This window comes from Puma concolor, chromosome B3, assembly GCF_028749965.1.
Source record: "Puma concolor isolate L17-30 chromosome B3, mPumCon1.1.hap2, whole genome shotgun sequence".
Classification (NCBI taxonomy): Eukaryota; Metazoa; Chordata; class Mammalia; order Carnivora; family Felidae; genus Puma; species Puma concolor.
Genome location: NC_141672.1, coordinates 46,375,001 through 46,394,152, shown reverse-complemented (window position 1 = coordinate 46,394,152; position 19,152 = coordinate 46,375,001). Strand labels below are relative to the sequence as shown.

Genomic DNA, 19,152 nt, shown 5'->3' with positions numbered 1-19,152 from the left:
GAACTGGGAACGGAGAGTGACTGCTTGATGGGTACCTGATGAAAACGTTCTGGAATTAGATAGTGGTGATGGCTGCACAGCTCTGTGAATATACGAAAAACCTCTGAATTGTACGCTTTAAAAGGGTGAAATTTGTGATATGCAAATTACAACTCAATTTTTCAAAAAGGGAAGCCTCCCAGACCGTGAGAATTCAGGCCAAGCTCAGCCCACTGCAGGCAGCCCAAGCTCCCCGCCACCCAGCAGGAGCTGGCAGGTGAAGAACTCCTGCTGCCTTTGAGAGTCAGCAAGGAGAACTGACCTTCTCCCCCAGGGCTTGATATATCTCAGATAATTGGCATGTTGGAAGCCCTTATCAAACTGCTAAGTGCTAACGTTATCATCATTAGTAGCAAGAGTGCCAAATGCGCTTTATTAAAGGGAGGTTTTCATTGGAAAGGCTTCGTTTTTTAGCCTATTCTTCTATAGTTACAGAAAACCTCTTTGAACTGATTTTTTTTGCTAATGTTTTCATCTTGTTAATCTCCTAAGCCTTTTTATTGCTATGTTTTCCCTCAATAATCCTCTCTGGTGGGAAGCCTCGTAAGCAGTTTCCCGAGCAAGGAATGCAAATTAAGTTCAGGGTGGCCCAACTGGGCACAGTGGCATTGAGCCCTCCCACTATTACGGCACCTCTCTGCTAGCCCACCTCTTCCAGGTGCTGGGGAAGATGACTTTTCTGGGGACAGAATGCCAATGAATTAGTCATTTTACAGGAGGACAAATAATGAGAGAGAGTAAAGCAAAGCAAAAGACGTTCCTCTGCCTGTGTCTCAGGACAGGAAGGGAGGGTGTCCAAGTTCCTGGGATACCACATACTAGGATGGTCCATGGACCCCAGGCCTTGCGGGCCCAACCTTTTGTGCTGACATCTCTGCTCTCAGTGTCCTGCACTAACTGCAGCCCCCCTGTGCCAGTCTAAGCCATTTTTCTCTTTGGCCTTCCCTGTCTGTCTCTGCTTTGCCCTTCCCCTGGCCCCTCCAAAGCACTCAGGAGGTAGTTGCCTCAGCCATCTTGGTTTGTGAATATTTAAGGCTTTCATCCGGCTCTGTTGGGCCTGCTCCTGATTGGTGGCCTCAGATATAAAGGAAGACTCAGGCCTGGCTGCTATCTTCCTCCTGCAGAGGGGTTTTATGGGCAGGAACAGCCACAGCTTTACAAAAGCAAGGCTCCTTCAAGCAGGATGAAGTCTGCAGTAAATCCTACCACAAAGAGGAATGCCCAGTCCACTCTCTGATGCTCCAGGATTCATGTTTTCACATGATCCCCTTGCCATTCCTTCTCACCTTCTCTCCTTCCTCCTCCTTGGGACTTATTAACAGCCCTACTTCTAGCAGATATGGAGACTTTGTGCAAATTAGAAAAAGGCTCCACTTTCTCAAGATGCTGTTCTGCCACTTACTTGATATTTGTCATAATAACTATAAAACCTATAATGAATACATGTGAATGGTGCTGCTCAGAGTTATGCAGTGCACAACTTGCACAACTGTAAATGGTGAGTCTGGACTTACCTGTTGGTCATTTCCTGGCAGATGAATGCCATCACCCTTGTACGATGAGGCGTGGGATTGGAATTCAGTAAAAATGCAGGTTGGGGTTAGGTTAATTAAGATTTTCATGTTTCTAGCTCCCTACTTACACAGCTATGAAGGGTTGGCATTAATGAGTAGACCGGTGAGCCCTGGCAAGAGTGTGCCACTCCACTTCCATAGACAAGAGAGTGACCTCTACACAGCCACACATTATGTACACACTTACACAGACTCACTGTTTCTCATGACCCATTACCACTGCAGAACCACCATAAGAGGCTCAGGTTAGGGGCCCTGGTGGCTCCGCTGGTTGGCGTCCGACTTCGGCACAGGTCATGATCTCACGGTTTGTGAGTTCGAGCCCCGCGTCAGGCTCTGTGCTGACAGCTCAGACCCTGGAGCCTACTTTAGATTCTGTGTCTCCCCTCTCTCTGCCTCTACCCCCCCCCTCTCAAAAATAAATAATGAAACATTTTTTTAAAAATTAAAAAAAAAAAAAAAAAGAGGCTCAGGTTAACACTTGCAAAAGTCAGCAAAAGGTTACTGATTATAAGTTAACATGTGGGGGCCTCTAGGATTGATGACCTGATACCATAAACACTCTCAAAGGTCATTTGCTTTTCTTCTTTAAAATCTCTCCAAAAACTATATGGAACTTTAGGGACACACACAAGTACAAATAAAATTGGGAAGATCTGAGTAAGACCGGTAGATTGTATCAACATCAGTACCTTGGTGGTAATATTATAGTTTTGCAAAATGTTACCATTGGGAGAAACCCAGCAAACCCGGAAACCCGGTACCGTCTCTTAAAACTGTATGTGAACCTACCCATGAGAGGAAGCCAGGCCTGTGCAGTGTACTCGGCATTCCTCCCTATCACTTAGGTCCCACAGCTCTCCCTGAACACTGTGCCACTCACCTCTCACGTGAGTCCTGCCTGCCGCATCTAGATGCTCCTGGTAGACCAGGTTTGTCACATCGTTTAGATCAGGACACACCTGCTGATGTTTGGGTATCAGTAAAACCAGGGAGGCCTCCTGCATCCCTCCCCCGGCCTTCATTTCGTGGTCACTGAACACAGCTGCTTCTACCTACTACAGTGGCTAACCCATGCTTCTCTCTGTTCACTGGGTAAGCCCTTGCAGACAATCCCCAGCATGGACCACTACTGGGGTCCTCCTGCCACGAGCCGTGTCCTCTTTTAGGTCAACTGCCAGAGAAACCATTCTAAAATCAGATCTGATTACTCTGCTTATAATGCCCCGATTACCAAGTCCAAGACCCTGTTCATAGCACACAAGACCCTTATGGCCTCATTCTGGGGTGGGGACTCTCCTATAGTCCCATGTGCACGCAGACAACCGAAAAGGAGCTGGGCGGCCATCAGCTCCCTCTGCAGTCTGTTTCACTCCTAGCCTCTGTCTCTGACACGCACCTCCTCCATGTTATAGCCTGGTTTCACCAACTCTCCATAATGTAGACATGGCCTACCCTCCGTAGCCTCAGCATTCACCCACTTTCACAGGATCTTTCAGTTCCCCGTGCCCACAACCTCTAATGATGGTGTGTACCCCGAATCAGATTCTTGGGGCTGAGAAGCTGGATCATTGCGGGTCAGATGCATACCCCTGGTCTGCTCAGCTGTGACCAGGGCTCAGAGTCATAGCCACCTCATGCCCAGTCTTTCAACAGGGACTCGGTGACACAGAGATGCTGCCAAAGGGGTGTAAGCTGGACAGGTCCACCTGCATGTCCTGCTGCCAGCCTGTGCCAGCTCTTCGGCACATCTCCTGCCACTCCTCCATCCCCCCACCCCTCATCCTAGACCTCCATCCAGCCCTCAGACCCCACCATCTGACAACCAACATCACACGTAAGCGTGAGCTGGACGCCCTCCTCACCCTCTCCCTTTTCTGCCTCCTCCTCTCTTCTGCTACCAGCACCATCTTACAAAAGTCATTTTCTTCCTCTGTGAAACTGCCCTTGACTTCCAGGGGCACCTTACATAGCCCTTCCTCCACGTTCCTGCTGTGCCCGGTACATACTCCATCATAGCAGTCATCACTCCTCCATCACTGTGGCTTTACGTGTCTGTCCCGACTAGCATGTGAGAGGACTAGGTCTCTTCACGTGGATTCCCAGGCTCTTTACAGCTCTTGGAAAGATGGCTGTTCTCCAGATGTTGAGTGGGTGGGTGTGTGAACGAGGGAGTGAGCGGATGAGTAAGTTGGGCCCTTACCTGTCTTCGGACACCAGGAAGGACGTGAAGAAACGGTTTTGTTCACCTGTGCCCATCGTGTATTCTCTCTCTCCCAGACGGGGTTGACCGGACCTCCACAATCTAGAAGCTGAAGATGAGAGTGACCGCGCTGGCCGTGAAATCGACTGCTGCGGGTCCAGTGTCAACCATCTTCAGGGTTGCACGGAATCCTCCGAGATCCTTTGCAGCCTTTTTTTCCCCTGGTCCCTCTCCCATTTTGATTTTGTGAGAGCGTAGGTCGTCCTTGTAAACATATCAGTAGACCGGGGAGTGGTAATTTTGTCATTTGTTTCTGTCACGGGATGGCTTGGTGTGCGGGGTGGGGAGGGGGTCTCTAGGGAAGCGAGGGAGCGCAGGTGGCCTCCTGGATGGAAGGAGGGGCAGAAGAGAACAAAAAGAGCACCGCCGTGGAAGAGGTGGAAGAGCCGCGAGAGCCGCGGGAGGGAGGCGGAGGCCTCGGGCCTGGGAGCGCCTCGACGCCGCCTCCGCAGTCGGGCCCCAGGACACAGTCGTGCGGGCCTGCGACCAAAGCAAGATGGCGGCCCGCCCTCCCCGCCGCCCGGATCGGCTTCCCCCGAGGACCCGGCTTGGAGTCGAGCCGCGGGAGAGGGCCGCACGGCACCGGCGGCGGAGGGGGAACATCCCCTCCGACAAAATTGCAGAGAAACTTTGATTTGTGTATTGTTTACATAACAATTTTAAAGGGTACATAATGTGTAAAGAGTTTGGATAGAACTTCTCTTCATACTATGGTTTTTGTAAAGGATTTGTTGATACGGATTCATTTTTTTTCCTCTATTTTTATAATAGCAGCAGGGTTGTCTCTTACAATGGCTGCGGAGCGGTGCTTGCCGGGAAGGCGAATGCACGTCACGTGGGCCGAGGCGTCGGTCGTTCCCCCCGACCCCCGCGGGCGGAGGGGGGAGGCGGCGCGTGCAGGTGGGTTGGCGGGAGAGTATGTGGCTGCGAGGGGTAGAGCACTGGGAAGGTCCGAGGGGGACGCACCGTGTGATCAGTTAGTGTTTGTTCGCGGTTCACCAAGAGATTGTAAAAGAATCCTGCGGCCCCTTTCTGGGCTGGATTTGCTTCTCACCCGGAGACCTCTTCCTCCCCACCCTACTGCAGGGTTTCAGCCTAGTGCCCCCTGCTTCGCTGCGCGCGCATGCGCGCGCGCACACACACACACACACACACACACACACACACGCGTGGGTTCAAGTTCCCCTGGAGGAAAAATGGCAAGGACCGACATTTTCGCCTTGCAAAAGGCCTTAATTCCAGATGATGAGCTCAAAACACCGCGTCTACTGCGGTTGCGCTCAGAAACCCGAAGCTGGGGGCTGCAACCCCCTGGCTCGCTCACTGCTGAGGAACAGGAGAAGAGCAAGGCCCAGCAACAGTGTATAACCGGTCAGTCAGCAAGTGGCAGAGAGGGCCTGCGGTGACATGTGCAGTCCACGCGGCCAGGCCCCCACCGTACCAGGTGGGCAGTGAAGGAAGATGTAGGAAAGGTCAACTGCGTGATGGAAACGTGGTTCTATCCACGTGTACGTCAGGAATTTGCTGTGTTGTTGGCTGATTTATCTACCCAGCCACACACAGAAGGGAGAAAAAAACCAGTCCTGACATAATGAGAGATGAACAAACTATGCTACCACAAAGTAATAGCTCTGTTTCTTAAGGGCAAGAAAGACTACGTTTGGGATTCGATACAATGGAGAGTATTAAAGGAAATCGAAGAGGAGTTGTGCTCTGCACTGGAAAATTGGGTTGTGTAAATGATGGTATGAATGCTCAGCCAGAGGCGAAATCAGGGAGGTGGTATAAGTCCTGTTTATTAAATGGGTGAGTCTGGTGCCATTTCTTTTAGCAAAGTCAGAATCGAAATTGAAGAGATCACACCATGAAAATCGCTGCACTCGCTTACGGTTATTTTTTTTAAAAAAGAAAGAAAGGTTAATGAAGTAAATACAGATTTAAAAGGCCTTAATGCAATCTAAACAACTTTCTTTTCCTTTCAAGATTAAAAATGTGCACTAACACAGCCTTGCTTTCTAAGTCTTAAGGTTTAAAAAGGTGGGAGCATCTTAATTGTAGACAGCCTTTAGCGAGGAAAGGGGGCTTGAACCCATGATACCATGCTTTGCATTAAGAAAGGAGACTTCCTCTTGGGTGACTACATTGTAAAGATGCAAATCCATGTGCAGAAAGAGGCAGCATTTTTTAGTTGATTTTTTTTTTTAACCAAGTGCCATTAACATTCATCCTCCACACCCCTTTTCTAAACAAACTTAGTGTTACTTGGGGAATGTGTTGGGATGGACGATCACATGTAAGGCAGGAATAGATCAAAAATGTTGAAGGCCAAAGTAAGACCAGAGGGTTTGTGAAGGTGTTTTTGGATGCTGAGGAAGTTAATAAAGAGAAGAAAAAACAATGGTATTACACATCTTGTGGAGAAATGAGAAAGCATTCAGATCTGCTGCAAAACACATATATCCATAAAGACTTGGGTTGTTCAGAAAACAGATTGTAAACACAATCACATTAGCATGAATCCTTTAAAAGGAAGAAGACCTTAAAGTATTTGCAAATCTGGATTTCTATTTATTCCTTCACTGAATATAGAAACAATGGTTATCTGATTATTAGAGATATTATTTTGGATATGTTACTTATTAACTTGCTATGGCTGGTAACCATGATAAAGTCTGTTATTAATAACAACATAATTCTTTTTTTAAAAAAAAGAAAAGCTTATTTTTCATCGACTGTGTATAGATTTATCTACTTAGTTGTGTTTTGCTATTAGTGTTTTTTTTTTTTTAAGTTGAGTGTTCTGATAAATTTTAGGAGCCTGTCCCCACCTTGTTTTGAGTCCTGTGTTGACTGCAGGTATACAGCTCAATTTTAAAATCCTGAAGCAAAAGAACCTTATTTATAAAAGAATCAAACAGTTGCATGCGTAAGGCTGTGAAGTCCGATATTTAGTAATAAAGCGGCAGTGCCTTTTTTTGTATTTACCCATTGACCCCCAAATGCAACTGTTTTATATTAATAGTAAACATTAAAAATCTCAGAGTAAAATCTATTTCACTACATGTCCTCCCCTCCCCCCTTTTTTCTGATTTAAGCAGTATGTATTTTGGCATCTCTACACTGTCCCAGGGACAGTGGCGGTCTACGATATTGTTACCATGTATGATGTTTTATTGGTGCTTTTTATTCATAGTGGTTTCTTAACCAGAAACAGTAGGAAGACACACATGAACTGTGTACAAGAATTGAAACATTGCTGCTGATATGTGTCTTTTTCCACGTGCTTTTTGAGTTTCACTTTTTAAAGGAGGGCCAGCAAGCAAAACAGATGCTGCTGGGTCTGCCTGCAGAGGGTGGCTGTTTGCACCGAGCTCTCAAATCCTGTGTATTGATGGTCCCTTTTTGGTACTCAGGATTGGAACTACAGCTGGGCCCCCATCTCCCATTCATTTGAAGAGACACTGAGGGAAACAAGGTTTTCTTTTGAGGTGTCACTGGCTGCCTTTTATGGAATGGGAGACTTCTCCGGGTCTGTGTTCTTCTGCACCTCTTGTAGCTACTGCCGGTGCAAGGTTTGTAGATGTGCATTCCCCAGCTAGAACCAGGATCTCACCCAAAGCCCAGGCTGGGGGACTGAGCTGGGCTGAATGCATAGACATGCAACCAGGAGGGCAGCGAGGGGAGGAAAAGCAGGCCGCAATCTCAGCCCTCTGGAGGTGTCTGCAGCGGGCAACTCCAGCTTGGGTGCAGGGAAACAGCCTGACCAAGGCACTGGGGTGTGCCTCTTACAAGGAGGACCTGCAGAAGGATCATTTGCACATGGGGCTGTGATAACACTAATGTTGATTTTTTTTTTTTACAAGTCATCAGAGATGTTTGCAAAGTGCGTTTTATTTTTTTGTAATTCCTTTATCTTTACTTAAAGGTGAATGTGTATTCCTCTGGGAGGAATAGGAAGAAAACAGGAATGTTAATAATGTCAAACAGAAGACTTCCTCCCTTATTAATATATAACCCTCGTGTATTTATGCCTAATGTAAGCTGACTTTTAAAAAGCTTTCTTTTGTTGCATGCCCCGTGCAGGCATCCCTATTGTACATGCATGCCTCCGTCCTGTTTTCCTGTATAAAGTTAGTGAACAAAGAACTATTTTTGCCTAGTTCATGTTGCCAAGCAATGCATATTTTTTAAATTTGTCATATATGGAAATAGCATGTTTGTTACATGTAAAGCTTTACTGATATACAGATATACTAATGTTTGAAGATGCTGTTCTTTGCAAGTGTACAGTTTTCAAATGTTGTTACCAGTGAAACACCCTTGTGGTTTAAACTTGCTACAATGTATTTATTACTCATTTCCTCCATGTAACTAAGAATCATGGCTATATTTCATATCAATGTTATATTGAAAGTGAAGGGAAATGATTAATACAAGGTTTTGTAACACTGGTGTGTGTGTCTTTTTTCCTTTTTGTCAATGTGATCGATTAGAAAACAAACTGAATCTTAGAAATAAGCTAGCAAGGAAGAATGAACATGACATCCCTGTAAACTATTACCACCTGACCGTTCTATGCAAATTATGTCTGCAACTATGAGTTTTTGTTTTTTTTGTTTTTTTTTTTTTACAAAAGAGTAGGGTAGAGAGGTATAAAAATTTATGCAGCTTGATATGTGCCCAGAGTAGCCAATGAATGCATCACCTGACTTGAAGGCATGTTTCTAAATCCAAACCCTATCCTTGTAAATGATACTGCTTATAACTTATTCTCCATCCTCAATGCCTATGAAATCATATTGCAACCCTAAACCATGGCAAGAAGAAACAGCAGCACCCTTGGAGCCTTGGGGTTTTGACTACACGTGGCTTGAATCTCATTCTAATACCTCTAATTCCGGTATGATATTTGATATAAATTCTAAATAATGCCAGTTAAGGATATGGCTGGAGAGACTAATATGGGTTTGAAATCTCGGTCTGTGTGATAGGCAACAAGTTACTTAACCTCTCTGATCTTTGGCTTCGTTTGTGTTTTGGCCTAATGATACTCAAGGTTTATATAATTAAACCTGTAATCCAGAGAAGGAGAAGACAAAAGAAAAAATAGGATATAGAGGTTATTACCACAAACCAAGATTTTTCTGAGGCAACCACAGCTTGATATTGTAACAATGACCACACACTCTTTTTACCAGGCTCAAGCTACTCAACCGAAATGCAAAATCAGGTTTCCCTGGAAACATGTAGAAATGCCTCATAAGCTGAGATATTAAATGATGCTAAATTCCTCTTAAAGTTAAATTCTCATAACTCAAATGAGATACAACTCCCTGTATGACCAGACTCTTCTGAAGGGAAGGGGATAATGTGCAAGAGAAAAGTTGAGCTTCACTTCTGCAATGTGTGAAATGAGAATAAATGTGAAAGGTAGGAGATCAAGAGAAACAGGGCTCAGCATGGTAGCCTGAAAGGAGTTGGCTAGTGCTTTTCTCAGCAAAGCGGTGGCTCTTTGCCATTGAACTTAGTAACAGAATGTTCAATCCTGGAGACATTACTCATAGGGTAGAGCATTTAGGGTGTCCCCTAGCAGTCCTCTCTGCAGAAGAGCCTTAATTCCATTATTAAAGGGGGATGTGTAACACCTCTAGAGCATACTGGCTGGGAAGAGGCTGCAATGGGCTTGTGAGAGGACTCCAGAAGGAGCACAGATGGGCACCATCAATTCATGCTCTCTATGCTAATGAGGAAGGTGCCAAGGGGGTAATACAAAGAGAATCCAAACTCCTATGAAAGCACCTTGGCTTGGTCCCTGGAACAGTTTCTATATTCATCCATGGCCCTGACTCCCTATCAGCCCAAGACTTGGATGTTGAGAGGGGGGCTTAAGGACAGCAAAAATCTCGCCCATAACTAGAACCTAACCCTTCTCTATAAAGATGTGGAGTGGTCAGCATGCACCTGGCCCACAGAGAAGCACACTATGGCAGCTTGTACGTCATCTATTTCCCCTGTTCCAGTGGGCAATGCTAGCACATCACTCCAGCACACCTGACAGATACCCCTCCACAGTCTTCCACAAACACTTCTATTTTCTATTTTCCATCCATACCTCACAATCCATACCCGAAAACCACCTCTTTCCTGAGCACTTCAGCCTCTGGATTGTCAACAGTAGCTCTAGCATGCCCTAGCTCACTGTGTCTCAAACCATCTGTGAATTACAGTTGTAGTAGTGGCTATTTACTTCTAATCCACATAGCCCAATTCTTTTGTAAAATACAGTAAGAAAGTTTTTTAATCACAAGCCCTGTCTTGTACTAGACTTGACAAAATTATTCTGTCAAATTGCTATAAAAAGTAGCCCTGTTCTGGCTCCCTAAGCTCTAGGGTCAGTCTGCAAAATCAGTCTGGGATATTGCCCTCAGGATGAGATGATGGAATTCCTAATGCCAACATCTCCCCTCACCCAGGTCAACAATGCCCACAATACAGTAGAGAAGTGCCTATCAGGTCCGAGGAAAGCCTGGAAGTGGGCTGAAGAACACAAGGACTTTGTTCCCTAGTCATTTCTAAGAGCTGAAAACAAAATATTTGAGAAAGGGGATGTGTTGGAAGGAAAGGAAGAGGAAAATCCAGAAGGTAATGGGACTGGTTATGGGAGGTGAGAGCCTGAACCTGAAGTCTCTGGAAATGGGTCAAGCAATAGAGCACTATTTCCAGAGCATCCCTGAGATGTGTCTTCTCACTTCCCACGCTCAGTTTCTGGCACAGATGGATTGAGAATGGAGGGTGGCTCCTCTGTGTGTGTGCATCTATCTACACATTTAGGATACAGGTACATGAAGTAGGAAATGCGGTGCCTAGGGAATTGGAGATCTTTGGCAAACTTAAGAACGACCTTACAAACGTTGCTGAGGAGCTCCACTGGAGTGAATGGTCTTTCACAGTATCCTCCCATGTAACAACCTGGCCCAAGGTCTCCATCTGACCAGCTTTGCCCATGGGGCTCTTGCACACAGATATGGACCTCTCTGTGATGTAAACTTGGGAAGTCAGTGTCTGAGAATTTCCTCCATGGAATATTTTTCACTCTTAAGTGGTTTCTACTTCAATTTTTAAAACTGACAGAGAAGCATTTTGGCAACCTTATAAAGCTCAGACTTTATAAAAAGACAGCTTTGTGTTTACGCTTGACTCAGAATGCATGTTTTTAAATAGTGTGTTCCACAGTTTTTTGAAGTTCTTTTTTTTTTTTTTTTTTAAGTCCTATCCAGGAGAAACAAAATCAGAGCTTTGGTGAGTGAAATGGTCCCATCAGAGCTGTTGGATCCCAAGACAGCAGAGAGGTTCCAGTTTATTTATTTATTTTTTTTAATTTTTTTTTCAACGTTTATTTATTTTTGGTACAGAGAGAGACAGAGCATGAACGGGGGAGGGGCAGAGAGAGAGGGAGACACAGAATCGGAAGCAGGCTCCAGGCTCTGAGCCATCAGCCCAGAGCCCGATGCGGGGCTAGAACTCACGGACCGCGAGATCGTGACCTGGCTGAAGTCGGACGCTCAACCGACTGCGCCACCCAGGCGCCCCGAGAGGTTCTAGTTTAAATCCTCCTGTGGGGGGCCACACCCAGGACTAGGTGCCCCTGTTTGTGCCAACATCCTTAGGAGACAGTTCCAGTTTTCCATGCCATAAAATTCTAACAAGCTCCAGAGTGAAGTCAGATGAAACTACAAAACCCCGAAGTCGAATCTGTCCAATCAGGATCTGTCCATCTGATCTGTCGAATCTGTCCAGTCCAACCATAATGCTTTCCATTATACATACCCCAGCTCTGTTCACTGGGAAAAAGCTATACATGGATTTCCCGTACTTGTACCAGACTGAGTCCCTTTCAGCATTGACCTATGACCCTGTTACTCATCCAAGATGGAATATGTGCAAAGTCAGCAAACTGCAAATGAGAGAAATAAAATCTATACATGACACATCATTTCCCCCATCCATCACCAAATGTATACATCCAAACCCTGGACAGAGAGCATACACCCTGCATGTCTTATCCCATCCGTGTGCTCTGAGGTCCAGATTGCTTCATCTACTAACCTACTCCACTGTCCTGTCCTAAGACACAGAATCCAAGCCCTTGTTCCCCCGAAGTTCACTGCATTTAGCCAGGTGTGCTTCCAAAGTGTCATGTCTAACTCATCCCCCACTGAAATGATTTAAGGGGCTGGCCCCAGGTTTGCTGTCTTCCTCCTACAACAGGACTTCCTGAGGGCTGGGTGCTGACCAGCTGGATGTCTGAAGACAGAGGATGCCTTGAAAGACACAAGTGCCTAGTTCCTTCTGGAACAGGTAGGTAAAGTTCAATTACAGTGAGGCCTCTTCCCTGTGCCTACATGAGAAAAACTGAGATGCCTCAACAGGCCATCTGGGGGGGGCGGGGTCCCTGTCCCTATCAGTCTCTTAGCCTGAATGATATAATCTCATGGACCAGGGGTCCCCAAGAGGGCAAGAAAGAGAATAAGGACTGCCGTAATCCTCCTGGGTGGGACGTGACCACCCAGAGCCCAGAGGAAGCCAGTGGGCAGAGCTCTGTGTTCATTGTTGGGTTCCCTGGGGAAGCCAAGCTCACAGCAGAGGGACGTCAAACACTAGCCATGCCACCCATCCCTAGGAAGAAAGGGAACGATACAGAAGGACCAAAAACCAGGAACTTGTGGAAAGAGCCTCGGGGGCATTCCCAATTTGCTCTCCCAAGGGACAGCATATGAGTTTAGGAACTGAAATAAGGAAATATGGGACTGGTATGGAGAATGCAGAGAATGGGAAACCATAGGGGTTAGGGTCAGAGATGGGATGAAGGCAGAGGTAGGGCCGTAAAACCTTATAAACCCTGGTTAAAAAAAAAAAAAAATGTAACTCTGCCTTAAGGACATAGCTACCCTTGCTGGGGAGTGATATGATCAGACATGAGAGGCTTTGTTTTGTGAAACAAAAGGGCCTAGGTGGAATGTCTCCCTCCTGTCCCATGCCCTGGCCACTAGTTCCCTGCCCTGGAGACATTCAGTGGTAATTTCTTATGTGCCCACCAAAAGATACTTTGTATGTTTACAAACACTGGAATATTTCCCCCCTTTCTACACACGAAAGAGCATACTCTGCACGCTGGTCAACATTGTGTGGTATTTTCTTTTTTTTCTCTTAAGTCAGTTTCAGAAACCGTTCTACATCATTGCCTTATACACAGTGCTTCACTCTGCGGATTAACATGACTTCTTAACCATCCCGTTACTGATGGACACTCGGGTTGCCTTCACTCTTTCTGTTACAAACAATGCTACAGTGAAATAAATGGTGCATGGGTCATTTCACATGTGTGCAAGCATTCCACAAGTGGGAAAGCGGGGTTGCTGAATTAAAGGATATTATATTAGTCAGGATTCTCTAGAGGAACAGAAGGAGTAGGAGATTATAGAAGAGAGAGAGATTTATTTTAAGGAATTGATCGTGAGGGCTGGCAAGTCTGGATTCTGAAGGGCAGACCAGTGGCCTGGAGACTCAGACAGAAAGGAACTGAACCTTCAGTCTTGAGGCAGAATTTCTCCTTCTGCCAGAAACCTCAGTATTTGCTCTTGAGACCTTCAACTGATTGGATGAGGCCCACTTACATCATCAAGACGAATCTCCTTTACTTAATGTTAGTTGATTGTAGATATTAACCACATCTACAAAATACCTTCACTGCAACACCCAAATTCATGTTGGATTAAAAAACTGGGTACTATAGCCTTTCTGCTTTGACAAATGAAACTATCCATCACAGGTGTCATTGTCATCTTGCTACTTTTTCCGAAATAGCTTTTTGATGATGCTTTTTCCCCTACACTCTCAGCAATTCCTGTATCATCAAAATTTTTTTATTTTCAATCTAATAAGTGAAAACTAATATCAGTGTCCTTTTCATTTACATGTATCTTATTCGAGTGAGGTTGGGCACACATATATATATATATATATATATATATATATATTTTAATGTTTATTTATCTTTGAGAGATAGAGACAGAGTGTGAGCAGGGAAGGGGCAGAGACAGAAGGAGACATAGAATCCAAAGCAGGCTCCAAGCTCTGAGCTGTCAGCACAGAGCCCAATGCGGGGCTCGAGCTCGTGAACCGTGAGATCATGACCTGAGCCAAAGTCGGATGCTTAACCGACTGAGCCACCCAGGCGCCTTATTTTTATAAGCTTAATAGTCATTTTTATTTCCCTTTCAACTCTCCATATATTTGCCCACTTCACCATTGGGTTGTTGGTCTTTTCTAATTAATTTGTAGAAGCTCTTCACATATTGTGGAAATTAACCTTTGTTCTGTGATATGAGTTACAAATATTTTTCCCAATTTATTTGTTTTTTGATTTTGCCTATGGTAACTGTTGCCATAGAGAATTTTTTTAATTTAAGTTGAATCTCTTGATATTTTCCTTTTTGGCTTCTGATTTTAAGTCATATTCTAAAATGCCCTCTCCACTTGGAGATATACTATGTTTTCCTCTAGTATCTTTACCAATTAATTTTTTACATTTATATCTTTTAACCACTCCTTGTATGAAGTATGAGGTATGGATCCACTTTTATTTCTATGGAAAGATGACTACCCAGTTGTGCCTATGCTATTTATTGAATAATCTATCTTTCCTCCACTGATTTGAAATGCCGCTTTTCAAATATATAAACTTCCTGTATATATTCAGGTCTATTTCTGGGCTTTCTATTTTTCTTTCCATTGATATGTTTGTCTATTTATGCACCAGCATCCCCACTGGTTTAATTATGACAACTTTAAAATTTGCTTTAATATCTGGTAGGAAATTTACATTCTAGAAAGATCTCTCTGACTGTATTTTGGGAAGTGGATTAGAGCAGCATCAAAGTGGGGGAGCTGGGGAGACTCACCAGGGGCTACTGCATTGGTGCAGACAGCCCACAAGGTGGAGGGTGAAAGGCGGTGGCGGTAGGAATAGGGAGAACTAGACAGATCTATGAGATTCTTAGGGGGTAGAGGCATCATGGTTAATGATGGGCTGGATGTGGGGATTAAGCGAGAGACTGAACAGCCTGGAATGCCTCCCAAGTTTCTGACTTAGGCAGCTGGGGAGTTGGGGTCCCATTTACCAGGGAAGGCATGGACTGGGACAAAGGCAGCAGATAGAATTTGTTAAATTACATCACCTGCCTCATCATTCAAGACAAGTCATCTGGGAGAAATAATAAATAGCTAGTAGTTATTCAGAGACTATTGTGCTAAGCTAATAAGGCTGACATTAGATTATCCCCACTTTGCAGGTGGGAAAACTGAGGCTCACAGATGTCAAGCAAGTTGTTGCAGATCACAGAGCTGTTACAGGGAAGGGTGGGGTAGGAGCTCAAATCCAGGTCTGTGTACCCCCAAACCCTCCTAGGAGGGACCATAGCTGGCCATCTTTGGTTCCAGGAGCCCCCTTTGAGCTATAAGCCCTCACACTCAGGAGACTGCAGTGAGTCTCCAGGCCTTTTCTTTCCAACGTCTATTGCAGCCTGAGACACAGGTTATATGTAGGCAATAGAATTCTGCAAAATGACCATCTCAAGACATTGGTGAAAATATGGTCCCTAGTGAAAGAAGAGGGGCCCCCATGACTGTGGTTTTCGGCCTGGCTGCATATTGATCACATGGAGAGATTTGGCAGCTGCTGATGCTGGCCTCCCCTCAGATACTCTGACTGGGTTGGTCTGGGGCCTGACCTGGGCATGGGGCTTTCAAATTACCAGGTTATTCTAATGTATAGCAAATGTGAGAACCTCACATTAAGGGGACCTACATCTCCTCTTTTACTCAAGAGGCCTATGATACGCTTCTGCAGCTTTAATAGATAAGGGTAAAAGATAGCTGTTTCCATTGACTCATTACAGAACTAAAAATAAGGGGCTCCTGGGTGGCTCAGTCTGTTAAGCATCTGACTCTTGATTTTGGCTCAGGTCATGATCTCACGGTTCATGAGTTCCAGCCCTACACTGGGCTCTGTGCTGACAGCATGGAGCCTGCCTGGGATTCTCTCTCCTTCCTTCCCCTCCTTGTCCTCTCTCTCTCTCTCTCTCTCTCTCTCTCTCATTCTCTCTCAAAAATAAATAAATCAACATTAAAAAAAGAACTAAAAATAAGCACCTGACCCATCACAGTCCTTGGGTGTCCTACCTACTGGAAGTCTCTAAGCCAGGCAGAATCAGTGGTAGAGTACCAGCAGGCTCAGAGCCACTTCCCAAATTCTCTCCCCACTGACTTGCAAGGTGCTTGCAGTGCCTACCACAAAGACTCAGTTTCAGAAATTATGTGCACTTTAATTAGGTTAACAAATTTTGTTGCTTGGGTTGCATACCACACTAGCTAAGTGATCCACAGTCGGAGTTCATCAATCTGGTTATCCATGAATGTCAGTATTAGTTAGATTATGCTGCATTAACAGACATCCCCAAAATTTCAGTGGCTTAAAACCACAAAGACTGACTTCTCGCTGGGCTGCACTACCATCACGGGTCAGCTGGGGCCTCTGCTCCATGTAGTACATGCTAGAACCCAGGCTGGCACAACTGCCCCCCTACCCAAGCACTGATGTTTGCCCCGGCAGTGGAAAAGAAGGACGTGGCTTCCACCAGCTCACTCCTTACCAGCCAAAGAAACTCACATGGCCACGTTTGACTTCAACGGATCTGGAAAGTGTAGTCCTACCCTGGGCCCAGATGGATCAGGTTCTGGGGTCCCTGTCTAGCCAGTCATCCATCCCCACTGTCGGGGAATGTGGGTCCGTTACATACACACACTCTGGTCATTTGATCTGGGTTCACTGCCTCTCTTCAGGCCCTCAAAGTCTGGAGGAGCTTGAAGTGGTGTCACCGGACTAGGCAGTGTCCTGAATGCATGGGTGACCTCCTGTCCACCCATGCTGTGGAATTACCGGGGTCTCAGAACCAGGCCCAGCTTCACATTGTCAAACTCTCCTCCTCTGACAGCTCCCACTGGACTCTGAGCAGGCCAATTTCTTTTATCACACATCTCCAGCTGGGCTGCAACCTGTGGATCACTCCAGGTTCAAAGACTCTGAAGCAGAGGAATTTAATGCTATGAAAGGTGCTTTTATGAGCAGCGGTTCTCACCTTCAGGGCACGTCTGAGGCTGTTCGGACTCGGTCCCCATTCAAAGGCTGGGTTCAGTGGAGAGCCAGCAGGAAGCCGGCAAACCTGGTAGTTTGAGGGACTGACTCAAAAAATAAAATTAAATGAAAAGGAACCGCCAGTAGAGCCGCCAAAGTGCCTGCAGTGGCTTCCCACCCTCCTCCACTAGCTATGCCGGGAGTGAAGAAGCTTCAACCGAACCCCTCCCTTCAGCCAGAGGAGGAGGCCCGGGAGGGAAGAACGGCTCGGCCTCTCCTGCTGGAGGAGGTGCGGAAGGCCACGGCAGCTTCCCACGCTCTCAGATGTACCTTTAGAGAGACTGCCCATGGGACCCTGGCTCCTGGGCAGGAAAGGTTCTTCGGCTCCCAACATACGCCCCAACCCCAATTCAGACACGTATTCAAGGTGCCTTGCTTTTCAGATTTATTCTGAATGGGGTATTCCTTGACTAGGACTGTGGAGAAGCTATGAAACTTGCCTATGAAACTGCAAGCGTTGTATTCATTTTGGAATCTAGCTTCCTTCACCTTTAATGTGTTTTAAAAAAAAGTTTTTTTAATGTTTATTTGAGAGAGAGAGCTCAAGTGGAGGAGGAGCAGAGAGAGAAGGAGACACAGAATCTGAAGCAGGCTCTAGGCTCCAAGCTGTCAGCACAGAGCCCAATGTGGGGCTTGAACTCACAAACCATGAAATCGTGACCTGAGCCAGAGTTGGATGTTTAACCAAGTGAGCCGCCCAGGCACCCCAAGAGCTTTCTTAATCTTTAAAATGAGATTTCTCACCATCTGGGTGCCTTGAAGAAGCGCTGTGAACCTGAATAGACCAGCTTTGAATCACTAGAGTTTTGGAGCTTGATTTCCTGAATTCAGTTCCTAGCTATGCCACTTACCAGCTGTGTGTCCTTAGGTAAATCATATCACATCTCTGTGCCTCCGTTTCCCTATCTGTGAAATGGGGGTAATACCCAATGGGGTATTAAATAGCTGAGGAGGTATTGAATCCTCTGTATTCAGAACATTAAATGAGTTGATGTTTGCAAAGCACCTAGAGCAGTGTCAAACACGTAGGATATCTTCTTGAGTGTTAGTGGCTGATATTATTGTCATCATTACTACAAACCCTAAGTGCCATCCAGTCCACACCTCTTTAGTCAACGGCCGGAGTCATAAGCTACAAAGTCAGAACTTGGGGCCATTCCCAACATGCTCCCTGGCCTAGAAGCACCTACAAAAGCTAGGCATCCTGGGGACAGACCATTTCTTCATCCCCCTTGGAATCCACAGCTGTTGCTTAGTCTTGGAGATTTGGTCTAAGAGTCAGGAGCTGTGAGCTCCCATGATGTGTCACCGAGAGACTACTGAAACAAAATGTCCTCTAGCCCCTCTGGATCTGCTGTGAGTGGAGAGGTGGAGGCAGAGGGCATAGACACAGTCTATTTAGGTGCCCCAGCCAGCACCAGCAGAAGCTGGGGCACATTATCCTCCAGAGAAGAGCATTTGGAGCATGATTTACCTGGGACATGGAATTCTCTTGGTGATCCCTTCCTCCTCCTGTCTGGGGGAAAGGTTATTCATAAAGGTACAGGGAGGCAAGAAATGATGGATGAACAGGTCCAGTCAGAAGCAGTGATCCAGGGTAGATGGAGGGATCTAAGAATATAAAGCATTCTCCAAATGTAAGGTATGGGTCCTATAGCCTGACTGCTTGGAAGCCTGGAGCAGCTCAGTCCATTTCGGGGCAGAGCACCCCTCAGTCAGAGGCTAACTGACCCAGAACTCACAACCCAGGGCCCTGCACTCACACATATATATGTATACCATGCATGCTCATGCATGCAAACACACACCACACAGCCTCGTGCACACACACGAACACCCACACACACTCATGTACGTGTGTGCACACATGTATACCATGCAAACCCATGCATACACACAGGCACACACACACACACACACACACACACCCATCCCCAGGGTTGTGCCGGTTCCTACAGCACCTTTGGTGATTAGGAATCCCCCAGGCCTAACAAGAACCAATAAGCAATGTATTCATGGTCACT

The 19,152-nt window shown here is 45.9% G+C and overlaps 1 protein-coding gene across 5 annotated transcripts in view; it reads left to right on the top strand.

Moving 5' to 3' along the window:
- SAMD4A (sterile alpha motif domain containing 4A) overlaps nt 1-8,324 on the top strand; it is a 217,466-nt gene extending 209,142 nt beyond the window's left edge. For all 5 annotated transcript variants that reach the window (XM_086709710.1, XM_086709708.1, XM_086709709.1 and 2 more), the window contains one exon: nt 3,894-8,324. In XM_086709710.1, the coding sequence (XP_086565836.1) occupies nt 3,894-3,922 (29 nt within the window). In that variant the 3' untranslated portion in view covers nt 3,923-8,324. The remainder of the gene's footprint in view (nt 1-3,893) is intronic.
- Nucleotides 8,325-19,152: the final 10,828 nt, after the last annotated feature.